Source organism: Delphinapterus leucas, chromosome 1 (assembly GCF_059928025.1).
Source record: "Delphinapterus leucas isolate spDelLeu-1000000601 "Yukka" chromosome 1, BTC_Dleu_Yukka2, whole genome shotgun sequence".
NCBI classification, from domain to species: Eukaryota; Metazoa; Chordata; class Mammalia; order Artiodactyla; family Monodontidae; genus Delphinapterus; species Delphinapterus leucas.
The window spans coordinates 182,457,435-182,480,861 of record NC_143129.1 but is presented as its reverse complement, the minus strand read 5'-3'; the positions used below and the strand labels follow the sequence as shown (position 1 = coordinate 182,480,861).

General features: G+C 60.4%; 2 protein-coding genes across 26 annotated transcripts in view; one reads left to right on the top strand and one right to left on the bottom strand.

Moving 5' to 3' along the window:
* The window catches only part of PEX14 (peroxisomal biogenesis factor 14), a 144,990-nt gene extending 128,824 nt beyond the window's left edge, over window positions 1-16,166 (top strand). For all 6 annotated transcript variants that reach the window (XM_089901567.1, XM_022598757.2, XM_022598760.3 and 3 more), the window contains 4 exons: window positions 1,413-1,515; window positions 2,692-2,789; window positions 6,039-6,130; window positions 7,931-16,166. In XM_089901567.1, coding sequence (XP_089757693.1) covers window positions 1,413-1,515; window positions 2,692-2,789; window positions 6,039-6,130; window positions 7,931-8,378 — 741 coding nt within the window. In that variant the 3' untranslated portion in view covers window positions 8,379-16,166. The remainder of the gene's footprint in view (window positions 1-1,412; window positions 1,516-2,691; window positions 2,790-6,038; window positions 6,131-7,930) is intronic.
* Window positions 14,900-23,427, bottom strand: part of CASZ1 (castor zinc finger 1) — a 149,961-nt gene continuing 141,433 nt past the window's right edge. For 17 of the 20 annotated variants that reach the window (XM_089901420.1, XM_089901390.1, XM_089901424.1 and 14 more), the window contains 4 exons: window positions 21,481-21,632; window positions 21,168-21,309; window positions 20,251-20,535; window positions 14,900-18,455 (listed from right to left, as the gene is read on the bottom strand). In XM_089901420.1, the coding sequence (XP_089757546.1) occupies window positions 17,377-18,455; window positions 20,251-20,535; window positions 21,168-21,309; window positions 21,481-21,632 (1,658 nt within the window). In that variant the 3' untranslated portion in view covers window positions 14,900-17,376. The remainder of the gene's footprint in view (window positions 18,456-20,250; window positions 20,536-21,167; window positions 21,310-21,480; window positions 21,633-23,427) is intronic. The other 3 variants (XM_089901438.1, XM_089901455.1, XM_089901448.1) reach the window with 2 other exon arrangements.

Genomic DNA, 23,427 nt, shown 5'->3' with positions numbered 1-23,427 from the left:
TTTGATCTTAGAAATGGAATTTTTAGTCCATTACACGTGTAAGAATTTCTTGACTTTTATACTTCGGAAATTTTCAACCTGGAACGTAAGGCTCCATTTTATGAGTTTCGGCTCAGCTGTGGGTAATAACTCACACGATGGTTGAAAAGCACTTTGCAAAATAGAAAATGCTTCTATATGTATGCTAAATAGTGATCTTCACTTAGGAGCTGCTCTTGAAATGAGTTCTCTGACAGGCCCCTTGTGAGAGACCTCCTTTCCCTTCCCCAGTACAGAAGCCTTAATGGAGAAGTTGCCGTCTTTTCCTGTCTGGGGCCCGAATGGTGTAAGAACCAAAGTCTCTTTTGGTCACACCTGCCAGTTACTACACCTGCCAAGCTTGCACTCTGCCACCCCTGGTGCCACCCTAGTAAAGTTGGTGACTGGTCTCACGCTCCTAAGATGGGGGGCTCCACGTCCAGAGCTTTTGGAGTTTGGAGCCCATGTTCTTTCGTCCAGCTCTCCCAGCGGGCACCTTGCCGCCCACCTCTAACCCTTCACACTTCCAAGCAGGCAGTCAGTTACCAGCTGCGCCCCGTCTGCCTTCTTCCTGAATGTTCTGAAATTCTCAGAACATTCAAGATGGCCCTGCAGCATCAGCTTCCTTTTTCCCCAGTGTCTCCTGATTCTGCTCCTTGCTCCCCCTTCTGCCCCATGTCTCAGTTCTGGGAGAGTCTGGCTGCATTTAACTCTTATCTGAAGGAAGCTTGTTCTGTGGATTCAAGGCTTTTCGAAGAAGAATGGGTGTGACCTCCTTAGGTAGCCTCGGAATACCCATATTATTATCCCCTCCTAGTGAAAGAGCCAAAGGTCCCACAAATCTGTTGTGGATTTTGATCTTGTTTCTTGAATAATTTTTTTGTTTATTTTTACTTGTTTGTTTCTGAATGGAGAATTCATTCATGTGGTTCAAAATGTTAAAGGTTCAGAAAAGTGTACAGCAAACTTCCCTCCCACTCCCCCCTGGAAGCCACCAGTGGTATCACTTTCTTGTATAACCTTTTGCATTTTTATGATATACAACTTTTAAAGTAGAATTTTGAGTATTTTTGGACACAAGTATTGTATATAGCAACATTTAAAAATCTAAAAGAACCAAAAAGTGCTCCATCATAGTGGGTCAAATTGATTTTTTGTGTCCCTGTTCCCTGGTTCTGGTCCTGATTCAGACAGAGTTGTTTTTTTTGTTTTTTTTTTATGTGGTTGTAATCACAGCCTCATAATTTTCGGATGTCTTGTTCATTTACGGTGTTGGCGTAGGGTTTCCGAAACCCAGGGTTGATGGAGAGAAAGTTGGTCGGCAGAATTTGAGAGACTGTTGAAGAGTATCCCAAGTACGTACCCATTCCTCATGTGCACCCTGCTTCTCGCAGAAATACCTGCTCCCCCTCATCATGGGCGGCCGGGAGGACAGGAAGCAACTGGAGAGGATGGAGGCGAGTCTCTCAGAGCTGAGTGGCAGCGTGGCACAGACAGGTAAAGATTAATGACTCCACCAAGGCACCCCTCAAAGCCTTCTCCGAGCAGCCCCTTCTTTGCCCCCTCCCCTCTCCCCTCCGTCTCCACTTTATGTGGTGACTTCATTTATCTGCTCTGAGAATCTGTTCACATTTGCAAATGAAGCCGCCGTCATTTCGGTTTAATTTGAAATTGCTTGTTTACTGTCGGCGCGGCCTCAATTAATTATGTTTTTACGGAAAGGCTCCCAACCTCAGAATATTAATAAGGGGAATAAAATGACAGCCTTTCTAAGGGCTGTAAAGTTCATTTTTAATTTCTGCTTCTATGAGGTTTTCAGGGGGGTTTTCAGCAATTTTCCCCCTTCCCTCTAAGAATCCAACACAGGGTCAAGAGAGGCTGTAATTACTGCGGCTCCAGGGACCCCGGCCACCTCCTCTGTCATCGACTCCACGAGGCTCACGTTCATTACCCGGTGCCCCAGTGATGGCCCAGATTAGCTGGGACCTGTCGCACCAGAGGTGGTTTTCTCCTTTATAAACTTGTTTACTAGATGGAGCCTCTGAATCTAAAAACTCTGGCAAACTAGAGAGCCGCCTGTCCCAGGCAGGAGTCTGTCCCTCGGGGGCATGTTTGTGAAGCCCTCGGAAACCCTCTGGAGCACATGCCCTGCTGGCATGTCTCCTTGGAGGCTGACAGTGGGCCGGGAGCTCCAGCAGCCTCTGGGTTGGGTGGGGAGGATAGGAAGGAGCGGTAAGGAAATGGGATTTGCAGTTTGTAACCGCTCCAGGATGCTGTGGACTGAGATGTCTCTCTCCCAGGATTGGAGACTTGCCATGAGTTCTGTAGTGGCGTGGGGAGGCCCGGGAGATGGGGGATGCAGGCAGCATGGAAGTTGCAAGAGCCAAGCGAATCATAAACAGATATAATTAGAGGGGAGAGGTTTTGGACGGATATACTGTTGACCACGGACAACTGCACAATAGAAAGATAAAGTAGAAATACTAGAGGTTAGATACAGTGCAGGTAGATGCCCTAGAGTGCAGATGAATTATATGGATTGCACGGGCCGGGGTTGGGGGGGGGGGTGGGGGGAATGTCTGCAGATAAATTAGATGCAGCAGCTTATAGGTGTGTGGACAGAAGGAAGAATCTGTATCATTTAACAGAGATGCAACTGCTCTTTCCTCCCAGTGACGCAGTTACAGGTGACTTTAGCCTCTGTCCAGGAGCTGCTGACTCAGCAGCAGCAGGAAGTCCAGGAGCTCGCCCACGAGCTGGCCGCAGCCAAGGTACTTGTCCCTGACCCTCTGGTCCCTCTAGGTCCGGGTCTGCCCTGCACGGTTCTTCACTCCCGTCCTTTGTGCCCAGTTCACTACATCCGCTGGGGTCTGATGTTATCTCTTCTGACACCGGTGACCCTGCCCTTGTAGAGACAGGAGGCGGTCACCGTGCTGGTGGTGTGGCATTCAGTGACGGAGGCTGTCCTTTCTGTCTCTGTGTCACCTCCCAACAGGAGGGAGGAAAAGCAGCTCTGTGCCTGTGGCCCTCCCGTGGCAGCACACGCCCCAGATCTGGTGGTGGCCGGTGTCGACACAGGATGGTCTCCACCACAAGTTAGGTCAGAGGTCCTGGCGTTGCCAAGAGCGATTGCAGGGAACAGGGTGGGAGGAGTGTACCCAGACCCTGGGCTGCAATGCTGCCGTGGGTGGGTTCTCCAAACCCAGGCCTCGGGATCCGGTAACCCCCAGAGGAGTGTAGACCCACCTGGGGTCGACTGAGGCGGCTTCCTTGCCTCACTTTGCACATCTGGAGCTGTCTTGGCAACATCAGACCCTAGGATCAGACCACCGGGGTTCAGGCTCTCCTGTGCCCCGTGCTACCTGTGTGACTGCAGACAAGCGACTTGCTGTTCCCTCGTCTGTAAGAAGGAGCTGTACCGCACCTCCCTCGTTGCCTGTCCCCACTGAGGACAGAGCCTGGCTCCCGTCAGCCCCAGGATGGCAGGCTTTGGGTCTGGGTTCTGTGCGTGTGTGACAGGGTGTTCCCGAGACAGACTGGGCCCGGGAGACAGTGGTCCAGTGGCTCCAGGGCGTCCACTGCCCTCCCCACTCCCTCCAAGGCCTCCTGGGTTGCTTTCTGGCTGCTTCCACGCAGCCGTGCTGTAAAGGATCTCACTCCGAGCAGCTCTCCCAGAGGAAGCCCCACCCCAGTGCGCGACTCCGTGTGAGCCGGCGCTCCTGTGAAGGGGGTCCCCGAGAATCCTCTCATGGGGTACCCCACCCACGGAGGCCAGTGGCCACCGCCAGCCACCGTGCACGCTCCCCGCGGGCGGGCGGGCGGGCGGCCCATAAAGCAGCTGAGGAGGCAGTCACAGCCTGTGACCACCTCTCCTCGATTGTCTTTTGGAGCGGCAGCCTGCCAGTGGCCAGAATCCTTTCCAGAAATTGGAAAACTGTTTTCAGACCTTAAGCATTAAGATTAAGACCACATGTTGCATTTTAGGAGGGGAGGGGGGCCCGGGGTAGCGTTTGGTGGTTGAGCGCCGCCTCTGAGGGTGTCTCGTGCTTGTTTTTCTGATGTCCCCTCGCCTGCCCCCAGCCCCTTTCATTCTCTGCTGTGCTGAAGCCGTGCTCACTGGTGTCTAAACCCATCTGTGTGAAGGCTTCGGTTACCCCATAAACCAAAGACTCAGAGCTGTGTTTTCTCAGCTGTAATGTAAGTTTTTATATCTGGCTTCCAAACCCCTACTGCAGCACTGTAAAAAATTAAAAAGAAGAGCATTCAGTAATTAAAAAACCTACATAAAACTGAAGGCTGGGAGTTTTCTACAACTGTTTTTTAGAGACTGGCTAAAAAGCCCCAGATGTCAGATTTTATTTCTAAATCCTGGCATCTGGCACCATATGCGTTTGGAAATTTGAGTCCTTTGTAGGCCGGTGAGTGGAAATTGCTCCCTTGTTAATGGGCTGCTATAGCTTTCAAGGTCTCAGAGAGGCCAGAGCAGTGACTCCTGGGTCTGCGCTGTCTGGTGGTCTGGAGTGGGGACCCCAAGGGGATGTGTGTGAGGGCGGCCGAGCGCCTGTGTGCGCTCGTTCCGAGGCTGCCCGGGGTTTCTTTCCTGAGGCCTGCAGCCCCCGCGGGGGGCGCTTCCCGCTGTGGAGCCGGGCTGGGGCTGCCGGCCGAGGCAGGACCCACAGCACCCCTCACCCCACCTTAGAGCCCCGCAGGCTGGTGGGAATGTGCGGGGCCCCTCCACGCTGCCAGCCTGGGGATCCCCACACTCTCCTGAACTCAGGGCCCGGGTGTTCTGTGGCAGGCAGCGGGGGCCTTGTACCCGTAGGCAGAGGCCCACACACCCGAGGCCATCACACCTGGGACTGGCCCGTAAACACTTCGCAGGCAGCTTGGCCAAGGCAGCTGCCATTTGGGGGACCTCCTCTCCATCCCAGCAAGATTGCCAAAGAAAGGTGTGGTCGTTTGAAGTTTATATAGAAAACGGTGTCAACGGGGAAGGTGTGCGGGGAAGGGTGACATTTGTCTGAGGTTCCTGTGGCTGCTTCCCCTGTGGGCCCTGCTCCGGGACATCTTCGTTCTCCCTGCTGAACCTTCAGGGTCGTCCTGAAGAGCAGCTGCAGATGGGCGGCCTGGCCCTCGACTCCTGGCTGTGCAGACAGTGGGGCCCAGTGTGTGGCCTGACGTTACGGCTGCGTGGGGAAGGGTATCCTGGGCGAAGCCTGCCTTCTGGGCATGATTGAGAGTAGAGCTGGGGGATGGGCCAGGCAGGTGCTCAGGTGTCTCCCTTGACCCTTCAAGGTGGCTCCAGGTACCAGGCTCCTGGTACCTGTGGTTGAGGTGGCTGCCTGTCCCAGCCCCAGAGTTTCCGTGTGTGTGTGTGTGCGTGTGCGTGTGCGTGTGCGTGTGTGTGTGTGTGTGTGTGTGTGTGTGATGTCTCTGCAGGGAGAGGGACTTAGGTGGAGGGAGTAGTTGTTGTAGAGATGGAATTTATTTATCTTAATAGTTTTGTTTTAATGGAATGTTTCAAATACATCTGGAAATGGGGGGGCTGCACAGCAAGCCCACATGTTCTGGCTACACAGCTGCAGCCGCTGCCTCGGGCCCGTCCTGCCATACCCCTACCCGCAGGTGATTTTGAAGCACATCCCAGACAGCATATCATTTCATACTTCAGACACTTCAGTGTGTATCTATAAAAGATAAGGGCTCTTTTGTTGTTGATGTTTTATTTTACATAACCAGGCTGCCACTATCATACCTGAATGCATGTCATGATTCCCTAATATAGTCAGCTATCCAGATAGACTTGTGGGAATGTTTGTTCTAAGGGAGTCGTCACTTAAACAGAGATCCAGGCAGGCAGACCCCTGAATGGGCTGCAGCAGAACCGTACCGAGGGAGGTTCCTGGCTGGCATGCAGGACACGGAATCCCCCGGGGTCCTCCTTGCCACCCCAGCAGTCTGAGCTTCAAGGGGTGGGAGGAGGTGCCGCTCTGATCTTCTGTCTCCTGTGTGACTTTCAGGCCACCACTTCCACCAACTGGATCCTGGAGTCCCAGAACATCAATGAACTCAAGTCAGAAATTAACTCCTTGAAAGGGCTTCTTTTAAATCGGTAGGAGCTGAAAACGCACGGGCTTCTGTTCTGCTCTCTGACTTCGACTTGGGGGAGGGAGCTCTTGGGGCCCATCCAGCCGCCAGCCATTGGGGGCAAGGGAGGGGCACGTCTCCCTGGGGGCCCCCTGTGTGTCCCACCCCAGATTGAGCTGCATGATTCAGGCATTGAGTTTGGGAATCTCTTGCGCTGCCACCTTCCCTCCCCGGTTGGCCCCTCCCTCTCCACTCTAGGGGTGACAGCCTGTAGTGCCCACGAGTTTTGAGATACAGTCACTTGGTCCTGTCAAGACCCAGTCAAGGGCAGCTGGAGCCAGAAGCAGGGCCTTGAGCAGAGGAGAGAATCCCTACCCTCCAGATAGGGCCATCTCCTCCCCGTCCTCAGCCCCGGCTGGACCTCCCAGTGACAGCTTGGTCCCAGAGAAGGTCCCCCCCAGAGGGCCAGGCCAGGGGTCTCTGTCCCTGCTCAGTTTGAAGAGCCTATGATTCAAGGCAGAGGCAGACGCAGTGCCCGCCTCCCCACGCCCCGGCTCTTGTGGCCTCACTCTGCTGCCCCTCCGCAGGGACAGCACCAACACAGCCCTGACTGACAGGAACGCTTGCCTCCTTGACTGACAGGAGCGCTTGCCTCCCTGACAGGAGCGCTTGTCCGGGCTTGCCCGGGCCCGTCTTTTCTTAAACCTGAAAGTCCTGTGTCCTGGGCCGCCCCTCCTGCAGGGCGCCCTGGGGGTTAGTGGGGGCTGAGCGAGGCGGGGGCCTTCACTCCAGGCCAGTGATGGGGGCTGGCAGCGTCTCGTGGTCCCAACCAGAGGACCCAGTTCTCCAAGCCACCCACTTCCAGGCTGTCTGTGGGGAAAAGAGCGTGGCCTTAAGAGAGGCACGGCTGAGCTCGGGGCACCAGAGGGCTGTCTGCTGGGGACACGGTGAACGCCGAGGCCCCGACTGTGTGCTCCGCGTAGCAGGGTCTGAGGTGGAAGGGCTGTCCTGGGCCAGAGCTGGTGGTCTGGTGGGCAGCCCAGGAGGCGGCAGGCCTTTGTCCTCCCAGCTCAGGCAGGGGTGATCCCGCCTGTCCTCGAGCTTGATTTCCAAGCCCTTGCCAAGCGGACCTGACTTCCCAGGTCTGGGCTGGGCTGGCTGCTGGCCCAGGACCCAGGGCAGGGATGCAGGAGTGGGAGGGAGAACTGGCTCTTCTGTCAAGTGTTGAGCTCGGAGGTTTTCTAGAAATGTGCTAGGTCACCAGCATTACCCTTCTGGTTCTGATGTCTCTGACCCCGAGACCAGTGGCCAGGCTCTCCCCACCCCCCGCCTTTGCCCAGGCCACAGGCAAGTGAGAGTGAGGTCCAGGGGCCTTGGCTTCCCAGGCTTCTGGCTCCCCACTGTTGCTCGGTGCCCCTCCCAGGGCTGGAGGCTGGGACAGTGCTGTAAGGGTGGGAGGGAACGGGCGCCAGGGGGTGGCAGGACCCCCAGAGCCAAGTGTCCAGCAGCTGCCAGGGAGGGCGGGCCTGGCCCCAGGCAGAGGGGACCCCAGGAGGCACCCTGAGTGGACCGGGGGCTCTGCAGGCAGCCCCGGTGCCTCTGGCTTCCGTCTCAGCCGCTCCCACCTCAACGGGCCAAGAGGCCTTATTTCCAGAGGAGGGGGACGGGGGGAGGTGGGAGTGGGCGGCGGAGCTCCAGCCTGTCCCCTGGCCCTGTCCCCTGCTCAGTGGCCCTGGGGTGGCTGCTCAGCCTCCGTGAGCGCTCTGGGTCGGGAGGGTGCGGCTCTTCTGAGGGTGACCCTGCCGTCTTCTCCTTCCTCGGCCAGGAGGCAGTTCCCCCCTTCCCCGTCGGCCCCGAAGATCCCCTCCTGGCAGATCCCGGTCAAGTCCCCGTCACCCTCCAGCCCCGCGGCCGTGAACCACCACAGCAGCAGCGACATCTCGCCCGTCAGCAACGAGTCCACGTCGTCCTCGCCTGTGAAGGAGGGCCACAGCCCTGAGGGCTCCACGGCCACGTACCACCTGCTGGGCCCCCAGGAGGAGGGCGAGGGGGTGGTGGACGTCAAGGGCCAGGTGAGGATGGAGGTGCAGGGCGAGGAGGAGAAGAGGGGGGACGAGGACGACGAGGAGGACGAGGACGTGAGCCGTGTGGACGAGGAGGACCGCCTGGGGGTGCAGAGGGAGGACCGCCGGGGTGGGGACGGGCAGATCAACGAGCAGGTGGAGAAGCTGCGGCGGCCTGAGGGCGCCAGCAACGAAAGCGAACGGGACTAGGTGGCCGGGGTCCTGGTCCAGGTGCAGGACGTGGCCTTGAGCCGGGCGGGGGCAGGGCTGCCGCAGCCTCGCCGGCCTGGGCGGCGTGAGGGCCGAAGCGTGTCCACCCCGCCCACCGCAGACAGACAGGCCTCTGACCTTGTTCTCATGTCGGGCCGAGGGCTCCGAACTCTCTGGGCGCAAACCCCCCCAGCCCCCTCCCAGGCAGACGTCCCGTCCAGGGGTGTCTGCTGGGTGTCTTAGCCAACCTAACGCCGTGCATGACAAGAGGTAGTTTTATTACCTGACTCCTGACCCTCTGGAGGAGGAGCCGCGGGGCCTGGCGTCTGCCGTCCCTTCCCTCCGCCCCGGCTCCCTCACTGCTTCTCACCAGTGACCAAGGGGGCCGCGCTCTCGTGATCCCCAAAGCAATGGCCCTGCGCTCCCCTCTGGGCGGGGCCTCCCAGGCCCCCCAGGCCCCCCAGCCAGTCCCTGCCCAGACGATGCCAACCTTGTGTGCCCGTCGCAGCCGCAGCCTGGTCGTCTGCCACCCACGACATCACGCTGCTCCCGACCGTTCGCTTGCCGCATCGTGGCTCAGCTACTGCCGTGGTGAGATGTGGTCCCACCTCCACTAGGAGCCAGGCACAGGGTCTTCCTGTCTGTCCCCTGCCCCGTCCTGCCCCCCAAACACGTGTTCTTTTGTGTGATCAGGTATAGGTTTCAGAATATAAGATACTACTGTATATAATTGTAATAAATATGAGTTGCCACTATTTAATTCCTGCCTGTGGCTTCCTGTCTGCTCATGGCACCCCGTGCCCAGGGGTGGATCTTGGCCAAGGCCGCGCCAGGTGGGCCCAGGGAGGGGCCGCGGGGGCGGCGCCCGGCAGCCCTGCGGTGGGCCTGATGGGGGCAGCCCCTGCTTCCCTCGGCCAGTCTCTCCCCTAAGGCAGGTGTCGCAGCCGCTCACCCACAGCTGGAGGGTCTCATCCTCGGTCCCGAGTGGCTGCCGGAGGGCGACGTTCTGATCCAGGAGGAAGGGACCTCACGCTACTGTGTATAGACCTGGTGTGGAGTGTGATGAGCTCACCTCCCTTAAATGGATGCATGTGCTCCCAGGAGAGTGCGTCTCGTTCCCTCGTCCTCCCCCGTCTCGTCTCCCTCTCACCCTCCCTGTCTCCCTTTACCCTTCACACAGCATTTAGCTACACCCAGAAAAACAGCACGGGACGCTCCTTCCCGGGAGCACTCGGCTCCCTCGAGCCCCCAGTGCTGTGGCCCAGTGTGCGGGGGTCAGAGGGCCTGGTCCTGTCCGGTGCCTCGTGTAGACACGGGCTTTGGAGACAAAGTGCAGGCACCCCGGACGCCGCGGAGGTGGAGCTGCAGCGGGTATGTACCCTCTGGGGAGGCCTCGGCCTCCTGACCGCAGCGCTGGCCTCCCACCCGCCTGGCCCTGGGGAGGGAGGAAGCTGCTGGCCGAGGGTGAGAGACTTGGCATGGGGGCTGTTTTGTCTCAGAAAACATTTCCCCTCCTGCCCAGGCCCCTTTTTTGGGCTCCCATGGTAAACTCCTTCCTGGCTCTCAGGCAGGGGGCCCTCGCCCTGACACTCTGAGTATCCGGCCCTCCAGCCTGGTTTCCCAGGTTTTGTCTTTGATGCTCATAACCTCACGTGATGTCCTGGCTCATGCTCCCTAGGGACAAGCAGAGACCCCCCCCCCCCCACACACACACCCTGCCGTTGAGTCACCTCTGCCTCTTGCCATCCCCAAAGAAGCCAGGTTTCTCCATCCCCAGGGGCTCCCAGCCTGGTCTGGACGAGGGGCCCAGTGCCCGGGAGCCAGGCAGGCAGACAGACGTGGGATGACAGGCAGAGAGAGGACTGGTGGCTCGGTTGGAAGCACCCCTGGGCCTTGGGGGCCGGAGACGGGGTTTCCCCGCTCTGCCCTCCTCGGGGAATGGAAGCCTGGGTCCCGCGTGGGCCGTCTCAGGGTGTCCCCCTCTACTTGGTGACTGTTTCTCGCGGCCTCTAACTTTGCAGAGGTCCCTCCTGCAGTGGGACCAGACCGGGGCCGGGGGCGGCGGGGAGGGGGGCAGAGGGAAGATAGCCTGGGACGGAGACGCAGCCAGAGCTGCTAGCGCAGGGCAGCGGGCACTCGGGGGACCTTATGGGGTATGTCTTCCCCAACCTGGGGAGTCGGTTGTCTCGCAGGTCCCCGGACTCACTGCGGGAGAAAGGGATGAAAACCTGGGCCTGGGGGCCTTTTGCCCTGCGGGTCCTGAGCGCCCGATTTCAGCTTTTGAGGACAGAGAGTCTGGCGCGATTCCAGGGAGGGAAAAACCCCTCCCCAAACGGCGTGAGTGCTGCCTAATAAAGGCAGCTGCTGGACGGAGGGAAAACAGCCCTTTGAAAAAAAAAAGCCTTTCATTAGAAAAATAATGCATTTCATCCAAATAAGGTAAAAATATTTGGAATGGGGCAGAAGTGAGCAGCAGGCAGCGCCTGTCAGGCCCTTTCTGGAAGGGGGAAGATTATTAAACTCAATTACAAAGTATTTTTGTAAAGTGTCTTTAAGAAAGAACTCGCCCAGCGCTCAGAGGCTGCAGGACGGCCCTCCGGCCCCCGAGGTCTCCCAGCTGGCCCCGGGAGGTCCGCGGGCTCTGCCTTGGGCAGGGCCCTCCCTCAGGCAGCCCCAGCTGCCCTGCTCTAAGCGACGCCCCGGAGTGCAGCAGGCGAGGCTGCTGCTCTACCTGCACAGCCGGGTCGGCCTCCTTCCGCAGGAGCCGGGTGGTCGGTGTCCTGGGACACCCTGGCGGGGAAGGGCAGCGTTGTGGGTCGGGGGAAAGGGATGCTGAGTTTGTAAATGGTCTCTTTTTTCATACCGTGGGCGCACATATCAGCTGTTTAAAACATCCAGTCGCTATTGAAGGGGCTAGAGGATACAGAATTCCTCTCCCACCTCCACTCGGTTCACAGGTGTGCACACGTCGTCTCTCTCTTTTAATAAAAACGGGAAGTTCCTCTTCAGTGTTGTGTGACTTGCCTGTCTCACTGAAAGTAAAGCGTGTGTCCTCGGGGGGCTCACACCAGGTGGGAGGAGAGGGGTTCTCTAGAAGGCGCCTCTCCTGGCCTCCCCCTGTGCTCAGCCAGGACAGCGAGGTGCTGGTTCTCGGTCTGGCCCAGGACCTCCCTCTCTTCTGGTGACTGTCCCTTCCTGCCCCAGGCTCAGCTTCTACCCCAGCCTCACCCCACCTCACACCGCCCCTGCCCCAGACCCAGACCGGTTCTGCCCGAGGCAGAGGGAGAGCCGGCAGGAGACTGGCCGACAACCTGATTCTCAGGACTTTACTTAATCCTTAGTGTTTCTTCGTCTGTTTGCTTAAAGTTGCTTCTGCCAAGGCACCCAGAGAAGAGGGTCAGAGTCTCCACACAAAGCAGGCAAGGGGACGCCAGTGAAACCCCAAAGGTTGCCGTGGCTCCAGCTCACCTGAGGGTGGACCCAGTCCTGGCTGACCCCTCCCTGCCCGGACACCTCCCTGGCCCCTGCTCCTTCAGGCTGCACAGGTGTTTCCCACCCCGGGGATTGGCCACCCCCCGCCAGGGACAGACACCTCCAGGGTGCCCGCGGTGCTGGTGGGTGACTGCCACGTTCTCCACCGAGAGCTGGCACGTACTCACCCCCCCCCACCCCCCCACCTCCCGCTCCCCAGCCCCGCCCTGGGCTCCAGGCACGCGCTCTAACTCAGAGAGGAGTTTAAATCTCCAGCCGTGTGTCGTGTCGGGTGCTTTTCCCTGAATGGTGAACAAACCTTAATAGTTTACTTCCATCAAGCACTTTAAAGCTCATACTGCTCTGGAAGAGGAGATGAGATTTTATTATCATTTCATGAGGACGCCTGCAGCCTTTCCTTGCCCAACAGATCCTGGGAGGATCTTCTTTATAGTGAAGGGGTCACATTTTAAAACACATCTTGGAAACTCAGGTGCCCAGCCCTCCACGTCCCGGCCCAGCAGCTCTGGGAGGATGTTTCCAAGGGCATTAGTTCCAGGGCGCCCTGTAGATCCAGGGTGTGGCAGCCAGGCCTCAGAGAGGCTCTGGGCAGGGCTTTGGGGCCCTTTGATGGGGAAAAAGCCTTGGACTCTCCGAGGTCCCGGTGTCTCCCCCGACTGGCGTGGGTGCAGGGCTCACAGGAAGAGAAGCTGCTGGGTCTGGCCCTGCACTGGCTGTGCACCCCTAGGAGGTGCTTCCTGTCTGCCCCCATGCAGAGGGTGGGGCGGCTCCTCCCGGCGAGGGTGGCACAGGTCTGGCCCTGTTCAATCCCGGCAAGGTCCCCAGGACTCCAGCTGGTCCGAGGGGCCCTGCTTCCTGGAGGCCTTCCTGGGGGTAGCAGCACTTCCACTACCCCTGTGCCCTGGGCCAAGGCCGCCTCTCATGGAGGCGAGCAGATCGACAGGCTGTCTGTGCCCCGGGTGACGGGACATGCGGGCCACGCCCCCCGGAGCGCACTGCCCTGGTGCAGTGGGTCCAGGTGGGTTGTGAATGCCGAGGCCCAACTCCCTTGGGTGACTCAGCTGCTGGTAGCACCCAAGCCAGACCAGGTGTGTGGGAGGTGGGCAGGCGACTGAGCTCAGCGCAAGCCTGTGCGCGGATTCGGGCTCTTTCCAGGAGGTTGCCAAACTCTTGAATTTGCCCCAGTTGGGGTGTAGGAGCATCACACCACCACAGCTAATTAAATTCCAGAGTGAAAACATGTTTTACCGCGATTCCTACCAAGCCCAACAAGCCACAGGGAGCAAGCACGGTGCGGCCTGGGCCCACTCCGCACCCCTGGGGTGGGGCACGCCGCCGCTGCGTGCCCCGCCCTCCTGGGGTCGCAGTGGGCTCTGGGGACACGGTCTCAGTGGGCAGTGCCTGGGACTGAGAGCTACGGGCTGGCCTGCGCGCAGCGTGCTTACATGTCACAGGCCCTCATCTCCCTGAGGCTTGGCTGAGGGCTGCCCTGAGACCCAGCGCCCCCTTCCCTGGGCCCCGTCCTGTCCTGAGCCGAGCCTGGAAGCTGGCCCTGCCCTCAGCTAAGCTGGGCCTCTTGTTTACCACGTATGGGTCCGCTGAGGTCCATCCGGCCCCAGAAGGCCTGGGGGCCGCTGGGGAGGGGACAGTCTTGGGGGTCTCCCCGGCCCTGCAGCAGTGCCCAGAGGGAGCCCTGTGTTAGCACCACCCACCCAGCCAGCGGCGGAGGGCTGCTCTCTGGGCCTGGCTCCCTGCCTCCCCTCAGGCCCTGCGGGAGGGCCTGGGAAGCTCCAGTAATGGTTTTAATTTGTTGAACTTGTGTTTTATCCCATAAATTAGTCACTGTTTTATTTAACAGAATCGAGATATCCACAAACAATAGGCGAGTTCCAACTTGAACATTTTAATGAGACAGAAAAAAGTATATATGTTCGCGTCTGTTACAAACGTATTTATGTAAATAGTCTGTGGGCTGCGTGCCAGGAGGAAAGAAGAAAGGGAAGGGCCCTCTGTGCTGGGGGGGGGCCTGGGTTAGAAAAGAGGCTTTTGTGGTGGAAATGACATTGAGCAGGGCCCTGGGGAGCAGTGCAGCCCCTGCACCCGCTCGTGCCCCTGCTGTCCCGGCGGTGACACCTGGGGCGCCGCTGGTGGGACTTCACCTCCCCAGCCCCTCGGTCCCTCCCCAGGAAAAAGGGGTGTGCTCCTTGCAGGGATGTGACATCCAGTGAGATGCTCCACGAGGCGGTGGAGCGTGCAGGGCCCAGCACACACATCTCCTCCCCAGGGCCCTGGGCCACCTGGCCACCTGGAAGGAGGTTAGCTCAGGGCAAGGCTGGCAAGCTGGCACAGATGAGGAGGTTTACTGAGGAGGGCGTCACCATCTAGAAGCGTCAGGGCAGATGTGCGGCCTGCACTCTGGACGGGGCCTGGCCGTAGTGCTCGAGCCACCCATGCTTCTGAGGGAGCCCTCAGCCGTGGTGCCACCGGGCTCGGCAACTCAGGCAGGCCTGGGGCTGGTGGCTACGGACCCAGGAATTGGCCCCCACTGGCTCTGCCCCTGCGTGCTCCGGGCAGGAGCCGAGCCAGCATCCGGATCGGATCCGGGTACGCGCCGTTCCCAGCCCGGGCAGGTCCCTGCAGGAAGGAGGAAGGAGCCGAGGGAGGAGGCAGAGGGATGACCCTTGCCAAACACCTGCCCAGTAGCCCTGGCTGCGCCGGGAGAGAGCCGGCCAGGCTGGGGGCCTGAGGCGTCTGTGCCAGGCGGCTCCTGAGCCTCTGTGGGGCCTTCAGGCGGGGCTGAGGCGGGAGGCCGGGCAGGGCCCAAGCCCCCCACCATCTGTCCAGGAGGACGTGGCCCCCTCCCAGGGGTGAGCCCGGTCTGCCCCCTTCCCTGCCAGGGCTGAAGGGTGACCGACACCCTCCCTGCCTTGGCACATGGAGCCCGGCTGGCCATGGTGGCCCTGCCACCCTGCACAGCTGGGTCCCCGCCAGCCGCTCAGGACTGACTTTAAAAATAAATGATAACTTGATAGATTTTTTTCCAGTTTTTATTGAGTGAAAATGTCAAACCTTGCATCAGTCATGCAAAAAAAAAAATCAAATAAATAAAACACATATATTAAATTTCTAATAGCACTAAATTCAAGTGGAAAAATATTCAGTTCTTAATAACCAGGTGCCGAGGAGACCAGATTCAAGTAATCAGAGCACACGCTGTTCAGTTCGGTTTTCACGTTCTGCGTTTTCGTCTCAAAACCTCTCTATATATCTCTATATATCTATATATGTATATACATATAGATATATACACACATATGTGCATACATATTATTTTATATTTATATATATACACATACATAGTTATAAAACATTAAAAAGAGCATTGGTGGATCAAGCATTGTTTTCCCCACAGAAAGAAAATAAAACAAAAATTACACATTAAAATTCAAAATGAGCTAGCAATGGCTTATAGTCCTAGTGTGCAATATGAAGGTTACAAAAGGCTAGACTTCGCACTGTCGGCATCTTCTTTTTTTCTTTTTTCTTTTTTTTTTTTTGTTTGATTTTGCTACATTGAAAAAAAAAATTTTTTTTTTTCCTTTACAAAACTCCTTCCACAGACTCCCCGGTTCTGTGGTCGGGCACAAAGTCTGGGCGAATGCTCAGCAGCAGCACGTGGTGCCCACAGAATTCAGGAGGCTCTGGTAGGGGCTGTTCTAGAAAACCATTTGTTCCCTGTTGAATCAGGTACACTCCTTCCGACCACTCCTCCCTCCTGCTCCCTCTCCAGTTAGATGGTCCTGGCTTTCTGGCTGTGGGCAGCCAAGAGGACAAAAAAAAAAAAAAAAAGTAAACCACTGCCCCCTGCAGCTGGTCAGGCTCCCCTTGGAGACCTCTGGGGAGGAGGCTCTGGGTGACGGCCCCTCCCCCAGGCTGGGCCTCGCGCTCTCCCTGTGGCCATGTCACAGGGCCCAACCTGAGACAGGGCTGGTGGCCCGGCCTGGAGTGAAGATGCACAGGAGCAGCCTTGGGCAGCCTGCCCTCCGTCCCTGTTGCCCTCAGAGCCATTGGCCGGGCACGTACCTGCCAGGTGGGCCCCGGCTGGCTCTGGGCTCGGTGACCTCATCGCTGAGGGAGGGTGGCAGGGGTGGGGGGCTGGGATTTGCAAAAGGAACCAAATCCGGGTGGGTTGCACCAGCAAAGAAGTATCCCAAAGAAATTAATAAAACAAACTGGGAAGAAAAAAGCCCTATAAAGCCACACGCATAACCAATAGAGAAAAACTCAAATGTTAAATTAACTACAAACTTGTATCAGTAATAACAGTCCTTTTTTCTTGTCTCTACGAAATTCAAGTTAAAAGTTGGAATCACGCAGCTCCCATCAGTGCTAGTGTAAAGACGGACAGCCTCAAACTGGTAAGGCCTCTAAACGCTAAACAAAACCCCACGTGAGCAATTGCACTCGGGTCTCCAACCTCAGGGCTGGTCCGGAGGCGGTCTGCGCTCTAGCCGCCCGCCTGCTTTTTTTTTTTTTCTTCTTTTGTTCTATGTAGAATAATAACCTTTACAGGAAAAATACTGTACAACTTTCTCGTATTTTTTTCCATGTTGACTATTAAAGCCCCAAACAGTCGCATCCTTCCTGTTCTCACCACCTGGGTGGCAGAGACGCCCTGCGGGCCCAGCAGCCCAGCACCAGCGAGCAGACGCACCCCTTCCCAGGCCCCAGCCCTCGGGACGGACACCCCGACCAGGCCCCGCGCTGGGGGCAGAGTGACCCGGAGCTCCCCGCTCTGCCGAGTCCAGGAGGTTGCCTCCGCGGTCCCTGTAGTGTCGCCCGCCGGACGCCTCCTGCCCCGCCCTCCCCCAGGACCGGGAGGGAGGGTCTTAGCTGCACGAATGGGAGGCCCTGCCAGGTGCCACAGGTGCCGGCCCGCCTCCGGTGGTGAGGGGCGGGGGTCGCGGCGACCCCCGGCGCCCGTCCCAGCCCTGAGCAATGAGGAATCCCACCGGCGTGCTCGGGGGGCCCGGGGTCCGGCGCGGGGAGGGAGCGTGGGGCAGCCGCCCGGGGTCGCCGCCCTCCTCGCCCTCCGGGCCTCCTGCCCCTCGTTCCCACCCCGGACAAGAGCACCTTCTATTTCCCTGAAGAAGATCCCCGAACTGCGGCTGAGGAGGGTCCCGGGCAACCTCTGTCCTTCCGGCCGCCCAGCTGCCGCGCGGGCGGGGCGGGCGGGCGCGGGGGCAGCCCCGGAGCACCAGAGGGAGGCCCCCGCCTCTGTCCTGAGACGGACTCGGGGTCCGGAAGCACCGGCGGGGCGGCCCCGGGCCCGGAGCGCCTCTCGACGCCGGGGCGCGGCGAACACCTAGCTCTGTACAAGGGAAGCTTTACATATAAATACCGTTTCTTACAAAATTGATAATAATAATAACAACAATAGAATAAAGCGGCAAGATCCCGAGGGCGCCGGGCGCGGCCGGCCCCCCACGCGCCACGGGCCCCGCGGCTACGGGGAGGCGGCGGCGGCAGGCGTGGGGCCGGGGGGCGCGGGGGCGCCGAGGGCCGCCAGCTCCAGGCTCCGCGACCCCGGCCCCGCCGCCGCCGCCTCGGAGAGCGACTCCTCCGAGTCGGTGCGCAGGTCCTCGTCGTCGTCGTCGTCCTCGTCGTCGTCCTCGTCGTCGTCGTCCTCGTCGTCGTCCGCCTCCTCGTTCAGCTCCAGCTCCTCCTCGTCGTCCTCCTGCGACGACTCGCCGGCCGCGGGGCCGGGCGCGGCGGGGCCGGCGCGGGGCCCGGGGTCGCCCGCGTCGTCCGGCCCCCGCCCCGGGCCGGGCAGGAAGAGCAGGGCGGCGGCGGGCTCGGCGCCGGGCGGGGGCGCGCAGTCCAGGCTGGCGGCCGGGCCGGGCGCGGGGCCCTCGGCGCCGGGGGAGGCGGCGGCGGGCGGCTCGCCGCGCTCCTGCTTCTCGTGCTTGCGCTTGTGCGAGTCCATCTGCGACATGCCCACGACCGTGTGGCGGCAGCCGGGGTAGGTGCAGTGGAAGTGCGAGCACTTGAGCTTGTACTTGCAGTCGGCCACGGCGCAGTCGGCGCTCGAGCTGAACTGGCAGAAGCCCGCCGCGCTGATCACGTCCTGCTTGCCGTGGTGCTTGCGGTGCGCCGTGACCTTGGTGCTGTCGGTGCAGCGGAAGCGACAGCGCAGGCAGTGGAAGTGCGTGCTGGTGCCCGAGAAAGGGCAGTCGGCGAAGTGGCAGCTGAGCGAGGCCTTGAAGCGCTTGAAGTCGTCCAGCACGAGGTTGTCCACGCGGTCGTGGTGCTGCGCGTGCTTGTACATGTGCGTGCGCCCGCAGAACTTGTAGCCGCAGTTCTCGCGCGTGCAGTGGTAGTGGGTGACCTTGAGCGAGAACTGGCAGGCCGCGTCCTTGCAGTCCTCGTAGAGGTCGAAGCGCCGGAAGCCCTCCAGCATCATGCCCTCGTCCAGCATCTTGCGCGAGGAGGCCGTCTTGCGCCGCTTGCCGAACGGCGACATGTCCTCAATGATCCAGAAGCGCTTTTTGGCCCCGGAGGCTGTCGGCATGGAGATGGTGTTCCCTGGGGAGGGGGGCTTGGTCAGCGCCCACGTGCACACCCTACCCAGGATTACACCCACGCGAGGTCCCCGATCTCGGCGCGGTGGGCGGGGGGACAACTCCGCTTCCCGTCGCTCTGGGGGCCTCTCCTATGACCACCCCTCCGCCCCCTGGATAGCTGGGGAGCCCCAGGCTTCCCCCTTCGTCATGCGCACCTGCAGGCTGACCGCACCGGCCCGCCCTGGTGGGTGGCGGAGCAAGCAGCTCTGGGGGATGTGGGTGGGAAGTGAGGACACGTCCTGGCGCTAATTGAAGCTGAAGGGGGAATCTAGGTCGGCAGAATGTAATTACCCAGGTTGGACTGGGGCCAGGACGCCATCACGCACCCGCCTCTAATGAGGGACAGGCCGGCTCCTTCTCCCGGCCGGCCGGCTAACCAGTTTCCCCGGCTGCCTGGCCTGTCTGCGCCTGGGACCAGCCTACTCACAACAGGGATGCTGCGCGCCCTGAGGCTGTTGGGGGCTGTAACTCCCCGCCCCAAGGCGCACCTTCTCCTTGGTACCAGAAGGTTCTTTCAGGTCTTGGGGTGCCCCACCCCCAGTGGACTGGGAGAGGGCAGCTCTGCTGCAGGGCCAGGACTGGAGCAGGGGCTCGGCCAGCGGATGGGCTCCATCTGTGCCCTCCCCGTCCTGGTCCCAACTGCTTCCTGGTCTTAGGATGCCCCGTTGCCAGGGCCGTTTAATCCACTGCGTGGTTGTGCTTCCCGTTACTCCCTTTCTGCACAGGCAGCTGGGGAAGGGGTGACCGTCCTGGGACTCCCTGCTCCACGCCCCAGGCCCAGCCCTCTCCAGAGTGCAGGGTGGGCACCCTCTGGGCTTCTCCCTCGCGCTGACCCTCCCGGCCCTCCCAGAACCTGCCGAGAAGGCTCAGCCCAGGCACCAGCCTGCTGCCCCATCCATCTGGGGAACAGACCTAGTCCCTGCCTCAGCAGGTGGAGAGAATGAGGACTGTGATGGGCTGGGGTACCCAGCAGGGGGCAAGGAAGGGTCTGGGCCCTGGGGATCCGGGTGGGTGAGGAGTGGCTGCTTTGGGTCGGAGGTCACAGGGCTCTGGCTGGTTAAGCGACAGAACAGGGGCTGAATTCCCTGAGGAGGAACCCTCTGCCTTGGTCCCTGCCATCCCCCTGGGCTGGCCCAGTGCCTGGCAGTCAGGCAGAACGTGAGGTAAGAATGCACGGAGGAAGAGGCAGAGCCAACGTGGTGACGGCACCAAAGGGCAGGGGAGGGCAGGTCCCGTGCCTGCCGGGCGGCAGGTACAGGGTGGGGCTGGGAGGCACCTCTGCCGTGGAGCACTGCCCGCGGCCTGGGCCTCTTCCTGCTTGGCTCCGGGGCTGGGGGTTCAGGCTGGTGTCAGGATCCTGCAAACCTGGGCGGGTCCCAGGCACCAGCAGCTTTCCCAAGAACATCTCTGCCCTGGGTGAAGTCCTCAGAGCAGGACAGGCTCTGCCTTGCCGCAGGGTTAGGGGGGTGGGGCGGGCATGGCCATCTTGGGGCTCTGGCCAGTCACTGAGCTGGGGTGAACCCCAGGGAGCCCTGGCAGTGATGTTCTGGCCTGCCCAGTGCTGAGCAGGAGCTGAGAGGAACTGTCCTTGGGACAGGGACCAGGCTCTCTGGTCTTGGTGGGGGCTGTGCTGTGAGGGGTGCAGAGTGGCCCTGTCCTTGACCCAGCTGGCCACAGAAAAGGGTCAGGTCCTGGACCGTGGCCTCGAGGCTCGGCCAGGGTGACAGACAGCAGTGGAGAAGGCATGTGTGAGTTACCTGCGGCGTCCTGAACTAGGGGGGCGTCACTTTTTACTGGAGTTGGAGTGGCAGTGACGGGCGGGAAGCTGGGCGGGCTGCTGATGGGGTGGGCCAGGCCCCGGGTGGCTCCGAGAGAGGCACTGAGCAGAGAGTATGAGAGACAGGGTGGAGAAAAGAGGCATGGCAGGGAGGGGAGGGGCGCCCGCAGCACGGCCGCAGAGAAGGATGGGGTCAGTGGGGGCTGCGGAGCCACGCGGGCAGCCTCGTCAGCGGCGGCGGCAGGAGGAGGAGGAGCCGGGCAGCCTGGAGAGGGCGGGGAAAAGCAGAAAAAAAAACCAAAACAAAGAACAAACAGAAAGAACCAAAATGAGAGACCCAATGGCAGAAGCGAGTATGATATGAAAATCCGTGGACAGAGGAGGAGGAGACAGATGCCACGAAGAAGAGAGGGGAGGAGGGGGCAGAGCAGAGCGACTGGGAGGGAGCGGCGGTGCAGGGAGAGGTCACGGCGGGCTGCGCAGGGCCTGCGGCAGAGCCCAGCCCGCGGAGGACCTCGCTCTGGGGCCCAGGGACCGTGCTGGGGACAATGGCAGAGGGGCCATAAGAGGGACCAGGGCTGGGCGGGGCCCACCTGCCCCTCTGGCTGGGGGCTGTGCTGCTTTATTCTGTACCTCACAGCTCAAGCCCGGGTTCTCTCCTGGAAACGGAAGCTGAGGGCAGAGTGCCGGGGAGATGGGCAGGGTGGCAGCAGGCGGGGACCCACGTCCCACAGAGCAGCCAGCGCTGCCACACCTTGGCCCGTCCTCCTTTGAGGCCACTTGACCATGAACCTCCTGTCCTAAGCCGGACCCAGCACTGCTGGGCCTCGGAAGGAGGGGCCTGTCCCAGGCTGGCGCTCCCGGGCCCCCGCTGTCCCTTCCTGGCCGCCCGCTCACCTGCTGCGGTGCTCTCGTTGCCCACAGGGGTGCTGGAGCAGCTTCGGTCCATGGTGGAGGACTCAGAGGACACGGCGCCCGGGCTGCAGCCAGTATAATCCATGTACTCGTCCGTCTCGGTGTCCATCAAGCTCGGGGGGCCCTGAAAGGAAGAGGGGGGCCCTGAGGAAGCTGGGCTGGGGGCTGTGCTGCCCACAGGGGCAGGCTGTCGCTTTGGGCAGCCTGGCCCACCACCCGGAAGCAAGAGCGGGACACGAGTGATGCCCTCTTGCCACCCCGGGTCGCGGAGGGGCAGCCTGCCCGCCAGGCTCACCTGGGAGGAGGGCACGCGATCGAAGTTCTTCCCCAGCATCCTCCGCATGTGCTTCCGGGCGTGGGAGGTCATCTGGTGCTTGAGGAGGAAGGAGAACTGGCAGCCCTCCCGGATGCAGTGGAAGTGGCTGTTCACCTGGTTGTACTTGCAGCCTGTGGACACAGCCCCGCTCGGCCGTGAGCCTCCCTCGCCGGCCAGTGCTCATGGCACCCCCTGCGTGTCGGGCACTGTCCTGGGCATGGACCTACGTGGCCAACCAGGCAAATGGCTTCTGGGGAAAGGGCGCGTCCCCATTGGTGGTGTTCCCGTAAGGAGGGCTTCTAGCAGCCTCTCACCCCAACCCCAGAAAGTCCCAGGCCCCCTGGCTGTCCAAAGCCTGGCTCTTGCCTCCAGCCTGCACGCCCGGGACAACAGCAGGCTGGCCCCCGGCCCCTGCCCCAGGGCAGGGGACCCTAATGACCTGTCCACTAGATCAGCCACCTCCCAGCAAGCCACCTGTCCCCACATCTCCTCTGGGGAGCCCAGGTGCTGCCTGCCCCTGGACCAGGTCAAGATGGCTGCGAGCCGGCTGGCCCTCTGCCCTGCCCCGCCCCACCTCGGCTTTGCTCTGGGCGGAGAACAAATAGAGCGAGCCGGACTGAAACGGTATCAGCAGAGGGCAGGTGAAGGCCTGCCCGTTGCCATGGCGCCTGAGCCGGCCAGGTGTCTTATATCATCCCCCAGCTTTGGCCCCAGCTACCACCTAGAACACCCAAACTGAGTAAATAACGGCAACTGAGGAATCCCCTGACACCTGTACACTGAGCCCAGGGACAGCACAGGCCACCGAGGGTTGACATCTGTTGCCGTGATTCCCAGGCCTCTCTCAGGCCATTAATGATTTCTGAATTAATTCTTGAAGGAAAGGTTTGTTGCTGTTCTTTTCTGGCGGTTGACTTTTGACTGCCTCATCCTCCCCCTATGCAATGGCCGGTCGGCTGCAGGCAGCGGCCCCACCTCTGCTCCCCCTGGACCCTGCTGCCATGACCACCTGAATCACAGCAGGCCTTGCGTGCAGCCCAGGTGTCTGCACCCAGCCTGCCTGGCTCCCACCTGCCTTCCGGCTTCCGGTCTCCTCGTGGGCAGACTCCTGCCCCACATCCGCAGGCCCACAAATGCGTGGCTCCATCCTGAGGCAGGAGGATGGGCTCTGCCTCCCTCTGCTGGTCCTGGAGCCCCCTCCCCACAGCATCCCCAGGGCAAGCTGGGGCCGGCGAGCTCCTCGGGGAGGCCTTGTTCCAGGGCTGGGGGGCAGCTTCCCTGCCAAGGGCTCAGCTCTCAGCAGCAGAGTTAACTCCGAGGCACCTGCCCCTGAGCTCAAGGCCACTTCCTTGCCCCGTGGCCACCTCCTTCCAGGTCACCCCAGGTCACAGATGCTCTGGGCTGAGCCCACAAATGTACCTGCTGGTCCCATCAGATCCCCAGCACCAAGCACAGTGCTGGCCACAGTGGACGCTCAAAAACGACCATAGCTTCCACTTCTACCCACCCCTCACCTCCTGCAATAGCACAGAGCCTGGCACACGGCTGCTCCTCCATAAACGTCTGCTGAGTGAATGAATGAACAAACCACGGTCCATTTGTAAAACCCGAGTAGCTTCAGGAGCTCCTAAGACTTACCCGCAAGGCTCTCTTGAAAAGAAAAGGAAAAAAGAACCAGGCCTGGGTGCCAGAGATGAGGCTCCGGGCGTTTTCACCGGGGTGGGTGCAGTGCTGGGAGTCACCCTCACCCCTTTTCCTAGGCTCTTGGGGTTTTGACTGTTCTCCTGGGGTGACAATGCCTGGCCTGTGATATCGTGACATTTTCCGAAAAAAAACATGGAGCCTGATGTGCGGGGACAAGAAGTGGGTCCCAGGGCCTCAGGCGCCAGAGCCACGGCCCTGCCACCTGCTGTAGTTCCCTGCCCC